The following is an 18,032-nucleotide window of genomic DNA, read 5'->3' on the forward strand; positions in this document are numbered from 1 at the left end:
CCTCCGTACCTCTGCACTTTACTTCCGCACCTCCTCTGAGTCTCAGTGTGCTTTTCTCTTTCCTTCTAGTTGTAGAATTTCCACTCAGCCAGCCTTCCTGTAGTTCTGGATGATGTCCGTTTTGTCTTTTCGTTGTATTTTTGAAGTTGTTGTGGGAGGCAGCAATTTCCGGTGTTTACCTATGCCGCCATCTTGGTTTCTCCTCGATAATGCCTATTTCTTAATGGCTGTGAGAATTCAGTAATATATGAGCTTGAGGTTTGTGCGTAGTAGCACCAGTAAATGGTGATTCTAGTTTGTACTATAGTGTGACCTCTCCCAACAACTGATTAGACCAGGGATGGAAACTTGACTAGAGTAGCCAATTCACTTGTATGTATTTAAAATTGGTCTGATTTGAAATGATGACCTGGCCTAATCAGTATCCCCAGGGACCAAAGAAAACCAGTTGGTGATGGGTGCTTCACTTGACAGCTCATGTGGCATTGGGACCAGAATAGTGATTAAATTCATGATTGACCTGGAGTTATGAGGGATTAGAAACTCTGAGGTAATCAGAGGAAAAGAAGAGAATGGAACAGACATGCAGAGAGACACTGGCCCCTGAGAGAGAACCAGGTTCAAGATGGCTTTCCAGCTATAGTTCAAATGAGACCTACCTGTACTGCAGTTTTGGAGATGATTCTGTGTCCCTAGAGTACAATCACCCTTTACTTGAATTAATTTGTATTCCCCATGTCAGTGAAAGTCCACCAGCCACCCATGTTCTCTCTCTCATCACCCATACCTCGTTAGTTATCGTGTTACTAATTGTGCCTCCAAATAACTGTTTAAAAGTCTGTCCCTTTTCTTCCTTTTATATAGGCCTTAATGCTATTTTGGGGGGGCCTTAATTTCTATAATTAGGTCCTACTTTGTCACCCTGCTGTTAGTCTACAGTCCACCCACTATACTAGATTTTCTCAAATGCACAAGCATTATATCTCACTTCTATACAAACTCCATCAGTGAATTCTCATTGTCATTGACGTTTTCACATTGTACTCTATGGAACCACCACAGTGCCTACTATGGGGGAGGGGGATGCAACAAAAGGAAGGAAGCATAGGTGAGGCTGTGGATAGCCCTGCTTTGATATGTCCTTTGGCATCCAAATGAGAGTTTATGAAAAAGGAAAAAAAAAAAGGTATAGCTATTGAGAAAATATGTTTAAGTCCCTGGCACACAAAATAAAGCCCAGATGTCTTAGTGTTTTACTAGTATACAACGCCTTTCATGATTGGTCTTGGCTACTGTTTTAACTTTTTTTTTTTAAGCTGTCACTTCCCAGAATGCTTTCTTTACCTCACCCAGAATTATTTCCAGTTCTTTGAACACAGCAGGTAATTTTACTTCTTTGGGCCTTGGCATATGCTGTTTCCTATGCTCAAGTGCCTTTTTTCCTTGTCTGTTTGCCTAACAACATCAATCAAGAATCTATTCACACTGCACCCACTATGATTTTTTTTTCCCAAGTGGAATTCATTTTTCTCATACTCATAGAACGTCTTTACAGATCTTTGCTACAAGTCTTATCTCATTGTGTTATGATTTTTTTTATATTGTCTTTTCACTCATAGACTCTGAGTTCCTTGAGAGCAGGAACTATGTCTTATTCAGTTTTTATAATTCATCACTTAACACTGCTCATATTTCGAAAAAAAATCTGTCAAAGGAGTAAGCAACATCATTGGGACACCTGCTAACTCAAAGCTTATTCCTAAAGTTATAGCCTCTCTTAAATTTAGTTACTGTAAGATTAGTTGCCTTGTTTCATCCAGTGGAATTTAAAATATTTTGTAATTTGAGCAGGTAACTGAAGAAACCCAATGCTTCATTGAATGGATGTTCAAGGTGGTTATTTTTATATTTGATCTGAAACTTTTAGAGTATTTACTAGCTGTGTGACCTTGGGTGAGTTTTAACCTTTAAAAAAATTTTCATTGATCTAAGATAGAGGAAGGGAGGAAGAGAAACTTTGATGTAAGAGAGAAACATGGATCGGTTGCCTCTCACATGTGCCTAAACTGGAGATAGAACTCTTAACCTGGGTATATGCTCTGACTGGAATTGAACTTGCCACCTTTTAGTATATGGGGTATATAGCTCCAGCCAACTGAGCCATACCAGCCAGAGCTTTTTAACTTTTCTATATCTCTATTTCCTCATCTATAAAATGGGCTATTTTAAGATCGTTGTTAGGGTTAAATATGTTAAACTTTGTGTAACACTTAGTGCTTGGCACACACTAAGGGTTAGCTATTAGTATTTTGAATTGGCTAGGGTGGAGAGAGAATCTGTTTATACCTATCACATACACATACAAAATCTTATAAGGTTTATTTGACACCTTAAATTCTTTGTTGGGGATGAGGCAAAGTAGAAATACGAAATAATTAAAGTATAAAAGTTTCAGGTCTTAATAGAATCTCTTTATTCTGTTAAAAGTGTTGTTGTTTTTTAATGTTTTTTAGAACTGGAATGATTACAGTCACCAAACGTTTGTCTATGATCATCTGTCAGATCTCCTTGAGCTGCTTTTAGATCCAGAACAACTCACTGCATCATCTCATTCAACTAATAGTAGTCTGGTCTCTAGAGAAGCTGTGGTGGCACTCAGCTTTCTTATTGAAGGTGCAGTGAGGAGAACCAGGAAGATATACCCACTTCATGAGCTTGCACTGTGGCAACCACTACATGCAGAAAGTGGCTTCTCAAAGATCTCTAAGACCTTTTCTTTCTACAAGCTGGAAGCCTGGTTGAGAGCCTGTTTGACTGGGAATCCATTTGGTACCTCTGCTTGCCTCAAGTCTGGAAAGAAATTGGCTTGGGCTCACCAAGGTATTTAATACTTTAATCTATATTAAATTTGAACAACTTAGAGAACCTAGTGTTTTCGGATATTAATAATCACACATCTTCCGTAGAAGACCTAAAAAATATTGCTACTATAGAAGCAAAAAGAGGAGCATTTTTCTTCTACATATATGTCTTTTTCTCTGAAGGCAGCAATAGTCTCAGAGGATTTATTAGTCCAGGTCATTTTGACTTCAGTTAACAGAAACTTCAACTTCAGTTAGTTCTCTTTTTGCTCTGCTTTTCTCTTTTTGACTCTTTCTTCCTCTCATTCTCATAGGCTCATTTGCTTCAGGTCTTCCTATTATACACCACAGCAGAATTTGGCCATTCCACAGTTATACAACCTCAGGTCCTTTCTAGCTCCACAGACACAAGCAAACTAGATATCTCTAAATTGGAAATTTAAATTTATCATAGAATCTGGCTTTGGTTGCATTAGTTATCTATTCCCAATAGTCCAGAAATGGTTAAAGGGATAGGTTCAGGTGCCATGTGACTTATTGGGGCCCAGGTATAAGTTTTAAGAGAAGTAGGTGCTTATATTCAGGCAAATGTCAGACAAAATTAATGAAAAAAACACCTAGAATATACTTTCATAATCTCTGAATTTTAAAGATAAAGAGAAAATAGGTTCTTTGCAACAAATGTAAGAAAAAAATCAGTTTTGTGTCAAATTTTTATAATGCAAAAAATGGTTGATCAACAACTACAGAACCTTGAGCAAAAACATAGTGATCTAAGAATTCTATTCAACTGAGCTATTGCTTTAGTATGAAATCAAAGACTCTCAGATATGTAAGTCTCCCATAAATACATAGGAGATATTACATAATTCTTAATGTTGATAAAAGAATATAGGTGCAAATAAATTTTTAAATGTTAGAGTAGGAACTAGTAGAAAAAAAGGATATCTAACCTCTTAGGATTATACTAAAACTAGAGGCCTGGTGCACGACATTCGTGCACTGGCGGGGGGGTGTCCCTCAGCCCACCCTGCACCCTCTCCAGTCTGGGACTCCTTGGGGGATGTCCGACTGCCGGTTTAGTCGGACATCCCTCTCACAATCCAGGACTGCTGGCTCCCAACCACTCACCTGCCTGCCTGCCAGCCTGATCACCACCTAACCACCCCCCTGCCACCCAGATCGATGCCTAACTGCTCCACTGCTGGCCCGGTTGCCCCCAACTGCCCTCCCCTGCCAACCTGGTCTCCCCCAACTGCCCTCCCCTACAGGCCTGGGCCCCCCCAACTGCCCTCTCCTACCAGCCTGGTCGCCCCTAACTGCCCTCCCCGGCCGGCCTGGTCGCCCCTAACTGCCCTCCCCGGCCGGCCTGGTCGCCCCTAACTGCCCTCCCCGGCCGGCCTGGTCGCCCCTAACTGCCCTCCCCGGCCGGCCTGGTCGCCCCTAACTGCCCTCCCCGGCCGGCCTGGTCGCCCCTAACTGCCCTCCCCTGCTGGCCTGATTGCCCACAACTGCCCTCCCCTGCCGGCCATCTTGTGTGAGGGTGTGACAGTCAATTTGCATATTACCTCTTTATTATATAGGATATTAACAATGGTACATAGTAGGTTAACAAGTAATTTTTATCTTTTTTTGCCACTAGTATTTAAAATTTTTCTATAACAACCATGTATTATTTATCTAATATAAGGTAATAAGAATTATTTTAAAAGACAAAGAATAACATACTTAAGTGATCTCTTCACATTTAGCCAGTATTCTTTACAAGGGTGTCCTGATAGCTTGCAGGGAAGTGCTGTCTGAAAAGCCAATCTCATAATTGCAGGACTGTGTTAGGAGGACAACCTGCACAGATTTTTTTGAGTGTCAGTTTGTTCAAGGCACTGTGTTTGAGAGGAAGATGTGCTTTCAGTATGATCGTATGATCTTGGGAGTAAAGATATAAACCAAAAAAGAATTCATGAAATGATATGGTAAATAACTTAGGAGAGGTTCAGTATTAGTGTTATGGCAATTTAAAGAGATTATTTAAGGGTAGGGATGATAAATTAAGGTCTCTTAGACAAGAAGATATTTGAGTTGGCTCAGCTCTCCAAAGCTACTAGTATATGACCTTAGGCACATTACTTAATTTGAAGGGTAGACATGAAAAATATCTTGGCTCTATCTAGGCAATCTTGAATGGATTGTAAGTTTTAAAAGTCTTTATAAAAAATTTAATTTATTAAATACTGCACACATACAGAAAAGTACAGAGAATAGTACAGCAAACACCTCTTTATCCAATACTCAGATCTAACATTTTTAAAATCTTATATGTACCTAATTTTAGACATATACACATGTAGAAATGTGTAACAACATATGGTTGATGTTTTTCTTTCATTTGAAACTATCTCATTTATATTTTTCTTAAATAGTTGAAGGGACGACCAAAAGAGCTAAGATTGCTTGTAATACTCATGTGGCCCCTAGGATGCACCGCATGGTGGTGATGAGCCAGGTTTACAAGCAGACATTGGCCAAGAGCTCAGATACTCTGGTGGGGGCACATGTAAAGATTCATCGTTGCAACGAATCTTTTATATATCTGCTCTCTCCCTTACGGTAAGCACAGTCTTCATAGTGTTCTGATATTTTGACATTTTCTTTGGACTAGGATTGATCTCTTTTTTACCATCCTATATAATAAAAGGCTAATGTGCAAATAGACCAAATGGCAAAACGACCCGGTCGCTATGACATGCACTGACCACCATGGGGAAAACACTCAATGCAGGAGCTGCCCCCTGGTGGTCAGTGTGCTCCCACAGCAGGAGCACCGCTCAGCTGGCCAACGGGCACCAGACGCCGAGCTCACGGATGGCAAGTGCAGCGGCGGTGACGGGAGCCTCTCCCGCCTCCTCAGCAGCACTAAGGATGTCTGACTAAGGGCTTGGGCTCGCTCAGTTGGACATCCCTCAAGGGCTCCCGGACTGCAAGAGGGCGCAGGCTGGGCTGAGGGAACTCCTGAGTGCGCAGATTTCATGCACCAGGCCTCTAGTCAGAGAATAATTTTGTAGTCAAATATTTTTTATCTTATTCTCATTCACAGGAATTTACCTCAGTTTTTTATTTTTCAGGTCTGTGACAATTGAGAAATGCAGAAATAGTACCTTTGTCCTCGGCCCTGTACAGACTGCTCTTCACCTCCAAAGCTGTGACAACATTAAAGTCATTGCCGTTTGTCATCGTTTGTCCATCTCTTCTACAACAGGCTGTATCTTTCACATTTTGACACCTACACGCCCACTTATTCTCTCTGGGAACCACACAGTAACTTTTGCCCCTTTTCATACCCATTATCCAATGCTGGAGGACCATATGGCCAAAACTGGCCTTGCTACGGTGCCTAACTATTGGGATAATCCAATGATTGTATGTAGAGAGAACAGAGACACAAGTGTCTTCCGACTCTTACCACCTTGTGAATTCTATGTATTTATTATTCCCTTTGAAATGGAAGGGGATACAACAGAGATACCTGGGGGTCTTCCATCTTCATATCAAAAAGCACTGGGTCATAGAGAACAGAAAATACACATCTGGCAGAAAACTGTGAAGGAGGCTCGTTTGACAAAGTAAGTATTTTCTAGAAGTAATAATTTGTCTTTTATGTAAAATTCCATGAAAGCAAAATAATCTGCACGTATTATAGCTGTGCTAAAGTAATAAGAAATATAAAATATGTCTTTAGTTAAGGCTTGTATTTTCAGGTCAGTATTTCAGGTACAGTTTGATTGGAGAGATGAGAGTGAATGGATACTCAAGTATTAGACTTCCCTTTTCAAAGAAGCTTAAGTTTAATTGGCAGATATAAAACTTATATGAATGAAAGATCATATATAGCATATTGCCACATAATCCTATACTTAAATGGATTATTTTTAGTTTTTAATTTACTCTTCTACACTATGATGGTGGTTCTCAAGCTTGATCGTGCATCAGAATTATCCAAGGGCTTGTTAAAAATGCATATTTCCTGGCTCCACCACACTGCAGACTGATTCGTTATGCTAGTCCATGGACTAAGGCCAGTTTTTGTCAAAATTTTCCCTAATCCATGCTTTCCTAATCCATACAGTGTTTTCAAATATAGCTAAATTTAATCAATTTAAAATATGGTTTTTATTCTGAGATGATTTTCTTCCTACTTTTGAGTACTAAACTGTCCTATTTTTAATAATATGTTGTGGTAGTAGACCATTGTGGCTTATTGTCCACCACAAAATTTTATTTTAAGAACATTGGTCTTTGACCTCTGGAAGCCAGGGACACACTACCTGGTTTATAGCGATTCAGAAAATATCCATGTGGTAATTAGTGAAGATTAATGGAAGAAGTAGAATTTGTGTTGGAACTTGAAGAATGAACCAAGTTTGGATAGGAAGTGAGGACTGAACAAAATACTTTTATAGCACTAGAAGAGCAGCTGTGGAAGCAGAAGCAAACCTTAGGTATCCTGGAAATCAATTGCTGAAATAGGATTTTGGGTATGGAATTGGGGTATTTAAGGTTGGATAGTAAATCGTGCCAGGTTTTATAGAATCTTGAATGCCAGGCAGTGAAAGTTAGACTTATGTGGAATTAAGTAGTAGGAGTCATTAAAGGATTTTGAACAATGGATTGAAGTACAGAAAGCTATTTCATTTATTCAGGAACATTTATAGAATGCTGACAGTATGCAGACTTTCTTAGATGCTATGGCAGATTTAAAAATGGGTAAGGAAATGTGATATAGGAAGACCCTCTGGTTAGGGAAGTCAGGGTGATATTGCAAGGTCTAGACTAAAACTGGACTAGAATGGAGAGAAAGGGGATGGAGACCAGAAATACTTTAACAGGAGGCAGGATTCAGTGTAAAACTTTGTGAAGAACACAAAATCACAGGTGATTCCAAAAATTTTAGAAACTTTTCATTAAATAATTTTCTTCTGGAAAGAATAGAAAATAGTAGGTAACCAGAATAAATCATTATTGTCTGTACAAGTATTTGATATTTAATCAAAATTTGTTAGAGATATTAGGAAAAGAATATAGGAAATATAGCACCAAAAGGTGAAGGTTTGCTTCTTCTACAACATTACATTGTCCACTTGAGAGCTGAAGCTAGTTTGAGAAAAGAGTATCAGTTCTTTTGGGGGATCTTTACAATAAATGCCATATGTACTGATAATATCTTGATCATTATCATTCTTTTCCTTAAGACAGAAAAACTAATAATTTGATTCCATTTGCCTTATATTTTTTCTGGTTGTTATTATTTTGGACAGTGGCAGCCATTCTAAAATGTTTCTATTTCTTATGATTTAGACTGCTGTTTGATATAGGAGTAAAAAATGATTATTTTAATTAGATCTTAGTTTTATTAGATTTTTAGTGTTCTTTGGATAGCTGTCTGTATTGTACTGAAAAGTACTCAGACTCAGGAATTAATACTGACGATGCCACTTTACTATGTGATGTGAGTGTCATTTAACTTCCCTGGCTTTTGTATAATGCATAAAGTATAAACATATTCCCCACTTCATGTGATTTATGTGCAGATTTAGTAAGTAATATGTGTGTAAGACACATTGTGTGTAGTGGTATGTGCTGTACTGTGTTTAGTAGTATGCATGTGACATAATGTTTAGTGTTATCTTTATGAGACACATCTCCTGGATAAGATTGTTTACCCAGAATATCTGAGACCCATCCTGTTAGAATGAAATTTATTCTAAGATAATTAATAATTGAAAAAAGACTTGATCCAGTCCTAGCTGGATGGCTCCGTCTGTTGGAGTGTCATCCCATGCACCAAAAGGTTGTGGGTTCTATTCCCTGTCAGAGCACATACCTAGGTTGCAGATTCAATCCCTGGTCTGGGTGTTCATGCGAGGCAATTTATCAGTGTTTCTTTCTCACATCGATGTTTCTCTCTCTCCCTTCCTCTCCCTCTAGAATCAATAAAAAACAAACATATCCTCAGGTGAGGATTAAAAAAAAAAAAAAGACTTGATCCAGCCACAGGATTTTCTGGATGCATTCTTATGGCTTTGTTCTCATCTAATGGATTTTGGAAAGAAATACAGTGTGGAGCAAAAGTAGGTTTACAGTTGTTTTTATGGAATATAATACAATAATAAATAATAATACAAGAATAAATTGTGTTTTGCATACTCACAACTGTAATTCTACTTTGCCCCACCCTGAATATATCCATACACAGTTGCTACACGCCAAAAAATATAAACATCACTAATAGAACTCATGCTTTCATTGTGATAATGCTGCTATCTTTTGCAAACATTCCACCTGGTTTGCATCTCATGAATTGAGCCACCAAGACAATAATACTACAAACTAGTCAGTCTCATATCATAGAATAATGATGACCATAATAGCTGGTAATATGTATTGAGCACTTACTATGTAACAAGTGCTATTTTAAGCACCTTCTATATATTAACTCATTTATTCTTTATAACAATACCCTATTACAGAAAAAGAAACTGAGAAACAAAGAGATTAAGTAATTTACCCAAAGTCACACAGGAGCTGGGATTCACAACTAGTCAGCCTGGTTCCAGAACCTGGGTTCTTAGTGTCTATTATTTTTTGGAAACTAGTGTGTTATATAATTAGAGGCTCAGTGCACGAATTCGTGCACCAGTGGCGTCCCTTGGCCTGGCCTGCAGGATCAGGCCAAAACCGGCTCTCCAACATCCCCTGAGGAGTCCCGGATTGCGAGAGGGTGCAGGCCAGGCTGAGGGACCCCACTGGTGCACGATTGGGGCCGGGGAGGGATGTGGGAAGTTGCCCAGCTGGGGAGGGATCTGGTAGGAGCGTCTGCCCCCTGGTGGTCAGTGCACATCATAGTGACTGGTCAACCAGTCAACTGCCCCCTCTTGGTCAGTGCACATCATATCGAGTGGTTGAACGGCCTTAGCATATCATTAGCATATTATGCTTTGACTGGTTGAATGGACAATCAGACACTTAGCATATTAGGCTTTTATTACATAGGATATGTAATCTATATATATAAAAGCCCAGCAACCTGAACGGCAGAACGACCAGAATGACCAGTGGCTATGACGCGTACTGCAGCAGCCAACCAGCCTGATCTGGGCTCCTATCGGCCCCTCCCCTGGCCAGCCCCACCCCTGATCAGCCCCCAACACCCTGATCAGGGGTGGGGCCAGCCACCCAACTGCCCACGTGCGCGTCCCCGCCCCCCCCCCCCCTCCACCGTGCCACCCCGGCCCTATGGGTCCCCATGGGGTGGGCCTGCCAGATCCCACTCCTGCACAAATTTGTGCACCGGGCCTCTAGTATATAATATAATAGATACTTATAATGATGCTATATAAAAATGATCATTGGGAAAACATCCTTTTAAAGCAATTTTATTGTTTGAAAGCTTCTAGTATTTACATGCCTAGATTTTCCTTACACACATGAAAAGCTTATACACATGTACATGTGGTGAGTATTTAATAAACATTGACTTTGAATCATTGTGTATTCAGGTGGTAAGATCATGGATAACACTAAAAACAAGGAAAAGCACTCAATTTAACTTTGGGAATATAGGAAAACAGAAGAGTTATTGATCAATTGAAAACAAATTGCCAACATGTCTTTTAAAAATGATTAGATCGTATCATTTTTCTGCTCTGACCCCTCTAATGACTTCCCATCATACCTGGAATAAAATCTAAAATCTTTACCATACTACCAGCCTTCCTGTTGTTCTTTTCTTCATTTATTCCCCTTCTGCCATGTACAATCTTCTTGCTATTACTTAGCCATTGTCCTTGGACCAAAGATCACCAGGAATAGATATATAGAACAAAGCTGGGTCTTATTACTCATTGCAAGTAGGGAGAGAATTGTGTTTCATTTCAGGGAACAGGTGTTAAAAAGAACTTACTGGGTTTTGACTTGTGTTAGGTGATTTGAGGGAGGGTTCTAGGAAGCAAGGCTTTGTTGTGAGTTGGATGCTATGTGGAAGCAAGAGATTCTATGATTTGGCTTAATAATTTTTGTACTAAAGGCGGGAAGAATAAAGTGGAGCTAAAACTATTATTGTAAAGAAGCAGCAATTACTCATTAGCCTGGAAAGGGTAATGTTTGGTTATTTTGTGGTTTGGACCACAAAATGTTTTGTCTTTTGTCTGGACCAGTGGTTCCCAAACTTATTTGGCCTACCACCCCCTTTCCAGAAAAAATATTACTCAGCCCCTGGAAATTAATTTTTTTAAATTTTAATAGCAGTTACTCATCGCCCCCAAATGCACCTGTGGCCATCACCGCCCCCTTGGATCGCAACAGCGCCCACCGGGGGGCGGTAGCGCCCACTTTGGGAATCACTGGTCTGGACTGAGAAGATTATGGAGTGGTCGTGTCCTTGCCTTAATCTGTTATCATCCCAGAGTGGTTTTGTGTAATTTGGATCTTCTGTGGAATTGTTTATGTTCAACAAACAAACAACACAGCTACATTAAGACCTGATAGTACTAAGCTAGTTCCTCATTGTCAGAAGCTACTCTTTTCTTTCTTATCTTGATCATATTAATATGCTCTCATTTTAGAACTTTTGCACTTCTTGTTTTCTCTGCCTGGAATGTTTTTCTCCAGATATTTATTTGCTCAATCCATCACTTCATTCAGACCTCTGCTTAAGTGTTATTTTAGAGAAGGTTTCTTTGTTCATTCCTTTTCTAAAATAGCATTCTCAGTACTCTCCATTCCCTTACTCTGCTGTATTTTTCTTGAAGGCATTTACAACTACTTAAGTTCATATCATATATTTATTTTATTTATTACCTATCTTCCCTACTAGAATATACATCCATAAAGCACATAGACTACACAGATCACATTGTGAATGGCGTCCTCTGGAGTCGTATAGTACAGACCCTCCTGGACAGCAGCCTTGTCTCTTCTCCTTTGCACATTTATCCCCTTAAGTCAGAACACTACGCAGCATTACTTGGTCCTCAGTAAATATCTGAGTAAATAACCACAGTAGGACAAAGTATATAATTATTGATAACTCTTTACAAGGAGGGCATTGTATTTGACTAAATTTTGGAGGGTGATAGTCTAATGTACAGAACTGAACAGAACAGTTATTTGGAGAGAACAAATGGGTAACTAGAAATAATTTAACGTTTATTCCATTAACGTGTTTTCTAATCATTTGGAGTAAAATTAATATGAATTAGTGTTTTTACATTCTTTTTGCTCTCAACTGCAATTTTAGGGATCAAAGGAAGCAGTTCCAGGTGCTTGTGGAGAATAAGTTTTATGAGTGGTTGATTAATACAGGACATCTCCAACAGCTGGACAGCCTTGTGCCCCCTGCAGCAGGTTCCAAACAAGCAGCAGGATAAGACTCCTACATCAAAACACAGGTAGGCATTTATAATGCAGACCACTTAAAACAAATTACTTTGGGGAAATATTGTAAGCATACACAAAAAAAAACTGCACAGAATATTATGTTACCAACTATTGCCAAAATTTTTCCACCACTCCCATCAGCATATACAGACCTTTAGATACCCATGTTTGCCACAGTTTATAGTGAGAAGACCAACAAAATATTTAGGTGGAGCCTATTGAATTATGGGCAAACATAACAGCCAAGTTTTGTCTTTTTTGCCTCTTGCCTGGCAAAATTTGTACTGTCCAAAGATACTACTTTCCCCATACATAGCTTTAGGAATTTTATTCCACCTTCATAACATATCTTTCCTCTTTCCCATCACTCCACACACAAACCAATTAATAAATTAGGTGGTCTTTGTTCATTGCACATGAGCTTTAATAAGTTATCAGAATTAATCCAAATGAAGATTTGAATTCTGAACTCTAAGAGATCATAGATTCAGTGGAGGAGAAGATGGATAGAGACAAATTTAATGGAAATTATTTAATCCAAATATGTAGTATTGTTTTTATAGACATTAGTATACTTTGCCATTTTAAAGATTGACAGTAGAAAAACAAAGGACATAAATAGGTAGAAAAAATACAAAACACAAAGATACTTTCACTTAAAATTAAAGAAATATAGGATACTATTTTTCATCTATCAAATTGGCAAAGATAAAAAACTGATGGTATACAACACTGGCAAGACATTTCACTTACCATTGGGGAAAGTGTAAATTTGTGCAACCTCTTTGGAGGATAGTTTAGCAAAATCAAAATTATAAATAAATGTATTCTTAGTAATTTCACTTTTTAGATTTATCTTATAAATACACTCATGTATGGAAAGATCTCTGTAAAAAATATGTTCATTGCAGGATTGTTTGAAATAGCTGTAGACTGGAAACAACCCACATGCTTCTCAATAGAGGACTGGTGCCTAATGAACTGGTGCATTCATGTCATGGAATGCCCTTTTAAAAGGATGAGGTATATCTGAATGTGCTGATATTGAATGATCGCTGAGCCAGGGGTGGGAGGTGTGGGATGAATGTGTGTGTAAAATGTTCCCTTGTGTGTTTGAAAAAAGGAAAAGATTATCACACATATTTATATGCTAATTATATGCCTTAAAATTTCTAAAAGATAATAAATTATTAACAGTAGTTATCTTTGAGAAATGAGACTGGGAAACATTTTAAGGTTTTTTTATTGAACTATAATTCACTTACAAATCACCTTACTAAAGTTAAAAATTCAGCAGCTTTTATTATATTCACAAGTTTGTACAACCATCACCATTAACCCAGAACATTTTCATCACCCTAAAAATAAACCCCAAACACATAGACAGTTACTCCTTATTCCTCCAACTATGGATATCTTCTTTTCCCCCAGTATTTGACAATTGCTAATATTTCTTAATTTGTCAACTCTGGACATTTCATATAAATGAAATCATATAATATGTGGCCTTTATATCTGGTATTTTTCACTTAGCATAATGTTTTCAAGGTTCATCCATGTAGCATCTCAGCATGTCAGTTCTTTTTATCACTGGATAATACTCCATTATATAGATTATACCGCACTTTATCTGTTCATCAGTTGATGGACATTTGAGTTGTTTCCACTTTTTAGCTATTGTGAATAATGCTGCTATGAACTTTTGTGTATAAGTTTTAATATAGTAATGTTTTTATTTTTCTTGGGTATATACCTAGGAGTGGAAGGTCATATGTTTAACTTTTGACTAACTGCCCAACTGTTTTCTAAAGCTGTGTACTAATTCCTTATTGTTTACTTTATATATTGTTTGCATTTTTAAAAGTTATTTTTATTTAAAAAAATTTACAATATTTAGTTAGTAAATGCTATGATTAAAAACTGGAAATCTGCCTGGCTGGTGTGGCTCAGTGGTTAAGCATCAACCCATGAACAAGAGGTCACTGGTTCGATTCCCAGTCAGGGCACATACCCTGGTTGTGGGCTCCATCCCCTGTAGGGAGCATGCAGGAGGCAGCCAATCGATGATGTTTCTCTCTATCCCTCTCCCTTCCTCTCTCTCTTAAAAAAAAAATAAAAATCAATAAAAACATATTTTTAAAAAATGCTAATATGGCCCAAAATTTTAAAAAATAAAACACAAAGAATTGGAAATCTGATGAAGATTATAAGGAAACTAGAGGCCCAGAGCACAACATTCGTGCACTGAGGGGGTCCCTCAGCCTGGCCTGTGCCCTCTCGCAGTCCGGGACCCTGAGGGGTCCTTAGTGCGGTTGTGGAGGCAGGAGAGTCTCCCACCACTGCTGCTACATTCGCCAGCCGTGAGCCCGGCTTCTGGCTGAGTGGCACTTCCACAGGGGGAGCACACTGACAACCAGGGGGCAGCTCCTACATTGAGGTCTGCCCCCGGTGGTCAGTGCACGTCATAGTGACCTGTCATTCCACAGTTCAGTCGACTTGCATATTAGCCTTTTATTATATAGGATAGGAACTATAACAGGGTAAAATTTTAGTTTAAACTAATCCCCATAACCTGCTAATTTTTAAGGTTTATGTATGAATCTCTTTTTATTATGAACTAATGTGTTCCTCAGAGAAAAAGGAATATAATTATCTTTAAACTTTATGTATTTTATTACTCCTAATTAATCTCAGACCTTGAAAATTTATGTGATTTTATAATTACAAGGGTTTTTTTCCTAATTATTTGCAGGAAGGCAATAGAAAATGTGGTTAATTTAAATTTTTCTTTTATCTTCAGGACCCTGGAAACATGAATGGAAGCTATTCATTGGGAAGGTGCTCTTGCTACTTTAAATGACTTTGGGCTTTCTCTTCCTTGATTTCCATTCTATACTCATTTATTATCATTTCAGTTGAATTTTAGGTAAACTGACTACCATATAAATGTACTGTTTATAGAATATCAGAAGATTCATCTTTGTGATGCCAAAATGAAAAGTTGATGAAGTCAGTCCCATTGTACATATGTTCATATTACAGTGATTGAATGTAGATTTAAAAGTTAACTTCACATTTTAATTTGTATGATAAAAGGGTTTCATCCTTTCTGGTGTTAAGAGTTCTATAGTTCTTTGTAACTATTTAAAAAGAAATAGCTACTTTCTTCAAAAATAATTGGAAAGAAAGTATGATTGTTGGTATATAAATATAGCAGAGATAGTTTTGTACAAAGATATTTTAGTCCTTAAAGTATGAAACTTAATGAAACTGTAAAGTCTTTATTTTTCATTTTTTGCTTCAGATTTTCAATAAACAAAGCTCTAAAAGGTAATTTTCTTCTTTTGATAAAAAGTTAAGCTTCACTTTTAACTTTTGAAAAGGTTTCCAGTGTTATTCTGTGATGTTATATCAAAATAAAGTTTACATTTGATTGGGAAAGCTGTGTTCTTTAAGATAATGTAAAACAATTATCAAATTAGTAAAATGAATCTGGTTGCTGATAAATGTTGTTTTATCTGCTCATAATTACTATTTAATTAGTAATTATATCAAAAAAGGGCTTGATCTTTTATTTCTAAAATGAAAATTAAACCTCGGACTGTGTTAATTCTAATTGAGGTTTTCATAGTTTTATTTTAAGGTGAAATGCAAGCAAGCAGAGTGTTATCAAATAAACATTGGAGTAATGGAAGTGTATTTTGTAAATTGCTATTGATTAATAAAATTAATGGCATTAATTACTTTCTTTAAAATTTATAAAATTCTCAAAACTACACATATAACTGAATACTTTGTTTCTCATATCAAGGCACATTTATCATTTTCTGAATTGACCATAATATATCTTGGGGCATCTCATTTATAAAAATATTTGTTGGATACTTGGTTGGTAGAAAGATGAGGAAGTTGGACTTTTGAGAAAAATATACTTAACCAGGAAAAGTAAAATGGAGGTGGGGTTTTTTTCGTGTGTGTGTGTGTGTGTGTGTGTGTGGTCTTTTTTAGCATATATAAGATGTAATCTCATTCTTAAAGTCAGAGGTATATTAAATGCCAACATGTTCTCTAAACAGGTCCCAGTATAATATTGCAGAGAAATGCCACCTGGCTTAGTCCCTATAGTAGCTCTCTGTGTTAGGCTACTTATGTAGCACCCTTTCTTGTGGATTAGAATTGTGTGTGTGTGTGTGTGTGTGTGTGTGTGTGTGTGTGTTTAAAAAATTTCCAACTTAACAGTTGTAAGAATCTGAATTCCTACATATTTTTTGTCTAGATTCACCAAGTGTTAACATTTTGCAACATTTCACTTTACCACTCTTTATATAGTATTACTAGAGGACCAGTGCACGAAATTCATGCACAGGTGGGGTCCTAAGGCCTGGCTGGCGATCAGGCCTGACCGAGGCCTTCCTTCATTCTGCACTGCCCCCTGGTGGTCAGCGCACATCATAGTGAGCAATAGAACTCCCAATCTCCCGGTCGAACTCCACGGGGACACTTTGCATATTAGTCTTTTATATATATAGATTACTTTATTTTGCTCAATGATTTGAGAGTAGGTTGCAGTCATCTTGGGCCCTTACTCCTAAATACATTAGCATCTATTTCATAAAAACACAGACATTCTCTTACCTAGCTAGTCATAGTACAATGATTAAATTTCAGAAGTTTAACATTGGTACTATAGTATTATCTAATTTGCAGTTTATATTAAAACTAGTGGCCCAGTGCATGAAAGTCATGCACATTAAAAGGGAATTAAGGAAATCCTATATAATAAAAGGGTAATATGCAAACTGACCCTAACAGCAGAAAGACTGGGAATGACTGGTCACTATGACACACTGACCACCAGGGGGCAGATGCTCAATGCAGGAGCTGCCCCCTGGTGGTCAGTACGCTCCCACAGGGGGAGCTCTGCTCAGCCACAGCCAGGCTGACTGCTGCCATTACAGCGGTGGTGGTGGGAGCCTCTCCCGCCTCCTCAGCAGCGCTAAGGATGTCAGACTGCAGCTTAGGCCTGCTCCCCACTGGCAAGTGGACATCCCCCAAGGGCTCCCGGGCTGCCAGAGGTATGTCTGATTACCAGCTTAGGCCCAATACCCCGGGGAGCGGGCCTAAGCCAGCAGGTGGTCATCCCCCGAGGGGTCCCAGATTGTGAAGTGGGCACAGGCCGGGCTGAGGGACACCCCCCGCCCCCCGAGTGCACAAATTTTTGTGCACTGGGCCTCTAGTCTACACTAATGAAAGAGAAATATGTAAATTGGTCATCACTCTGCTATGCCCACCAGCCAATCAGGATGAGTATGCAAATTAACCCAACAAAGATGGCAGCCCGAGCGAAGACTGAAGATGACTGAAGAGGCTTGGCTTCTCCGCTGCGGCCGGACCAAAGGCCTGGGTCCCGGGTGCCGGAAGAAAACCGGTGCCGGCAGCCAGGGGAAGGAAGGTCTATTGTGCGAATCTTCATGCATTGGGCCTCTAGTATTTTAATATTGCTATTTGCCCTTTCTCTATAATAGAAGTGTCAGAGATGAAAGAAAATTAGTAAAATGTATATGAAAATCTTCCTCCTGTCAGAGTCTGAGGCATCCGTGGGACCCAGAGTCAAGTCCCCGCCCACCCGCATGCACCTCAAAATCGCGCAAGACCCAGACCCGGCCGGCCCCACCCCCATTGGGTGAGATCCAGACCTAGTCGACTTCACCCTTGTCAAGCCCCGCCAGGGCGGGGGGG

At 38.7% G+C, this 18,032-nt stretch overlaps 1 protein-coding gene across 5 annotated transcripts in view; it reads left to right on the plus strand.

Moving 5' to 3' along the window:
* Positions 1 to 18,032, plus strand: part of TBCCD1 (TBCC domain containing 1) — a 28,838-nt gene that overhangs the window by 10,074 nt on the left and 732 nt on the right. For 2 of the 5 annotated variants that reach the window (XM_014530419.1, XM_014530424.1), the window contains exons 4-8: positions 2,514 to 2,880; positions 5,282 to 5,468; positions 5,984 to 6,481; positions 12,154 to 12,304; positions 15,094 to 15,587. In XM_014530419.1, coding sequence (XP_014385905.1) covers positions 2,514 to 2,880; positions 5,282 to 5,468; positions 5,984 to 6,481; positions 12,154 to 12,283 — 1,182 coding nt within the window. In that variant the 3' untranslated portion in view covers positions 12,284 to 12,304; positions 15,094 to 15,587. The other 3 variants (XM_014530438.1, XM_014530430.1, XM_014530449.1) reach the window with 3 other exon arrangements.

The sequence above is a fragment of the Myotis brandtii genome, unplaced genomic scaffold, assembly GCF_000412655.1.
Source record: "Myotis brandtii unplaced genomic scaffold, ASM41265v1 scaffold118, whole genome shotgun sequence".
Classification (NCBI taxonomy): Eukaryota; Metazoa; Chordata; class Mammalia; order Chiroptera; family Vespertilionidae; genus Myotis; species Myotis brandtii.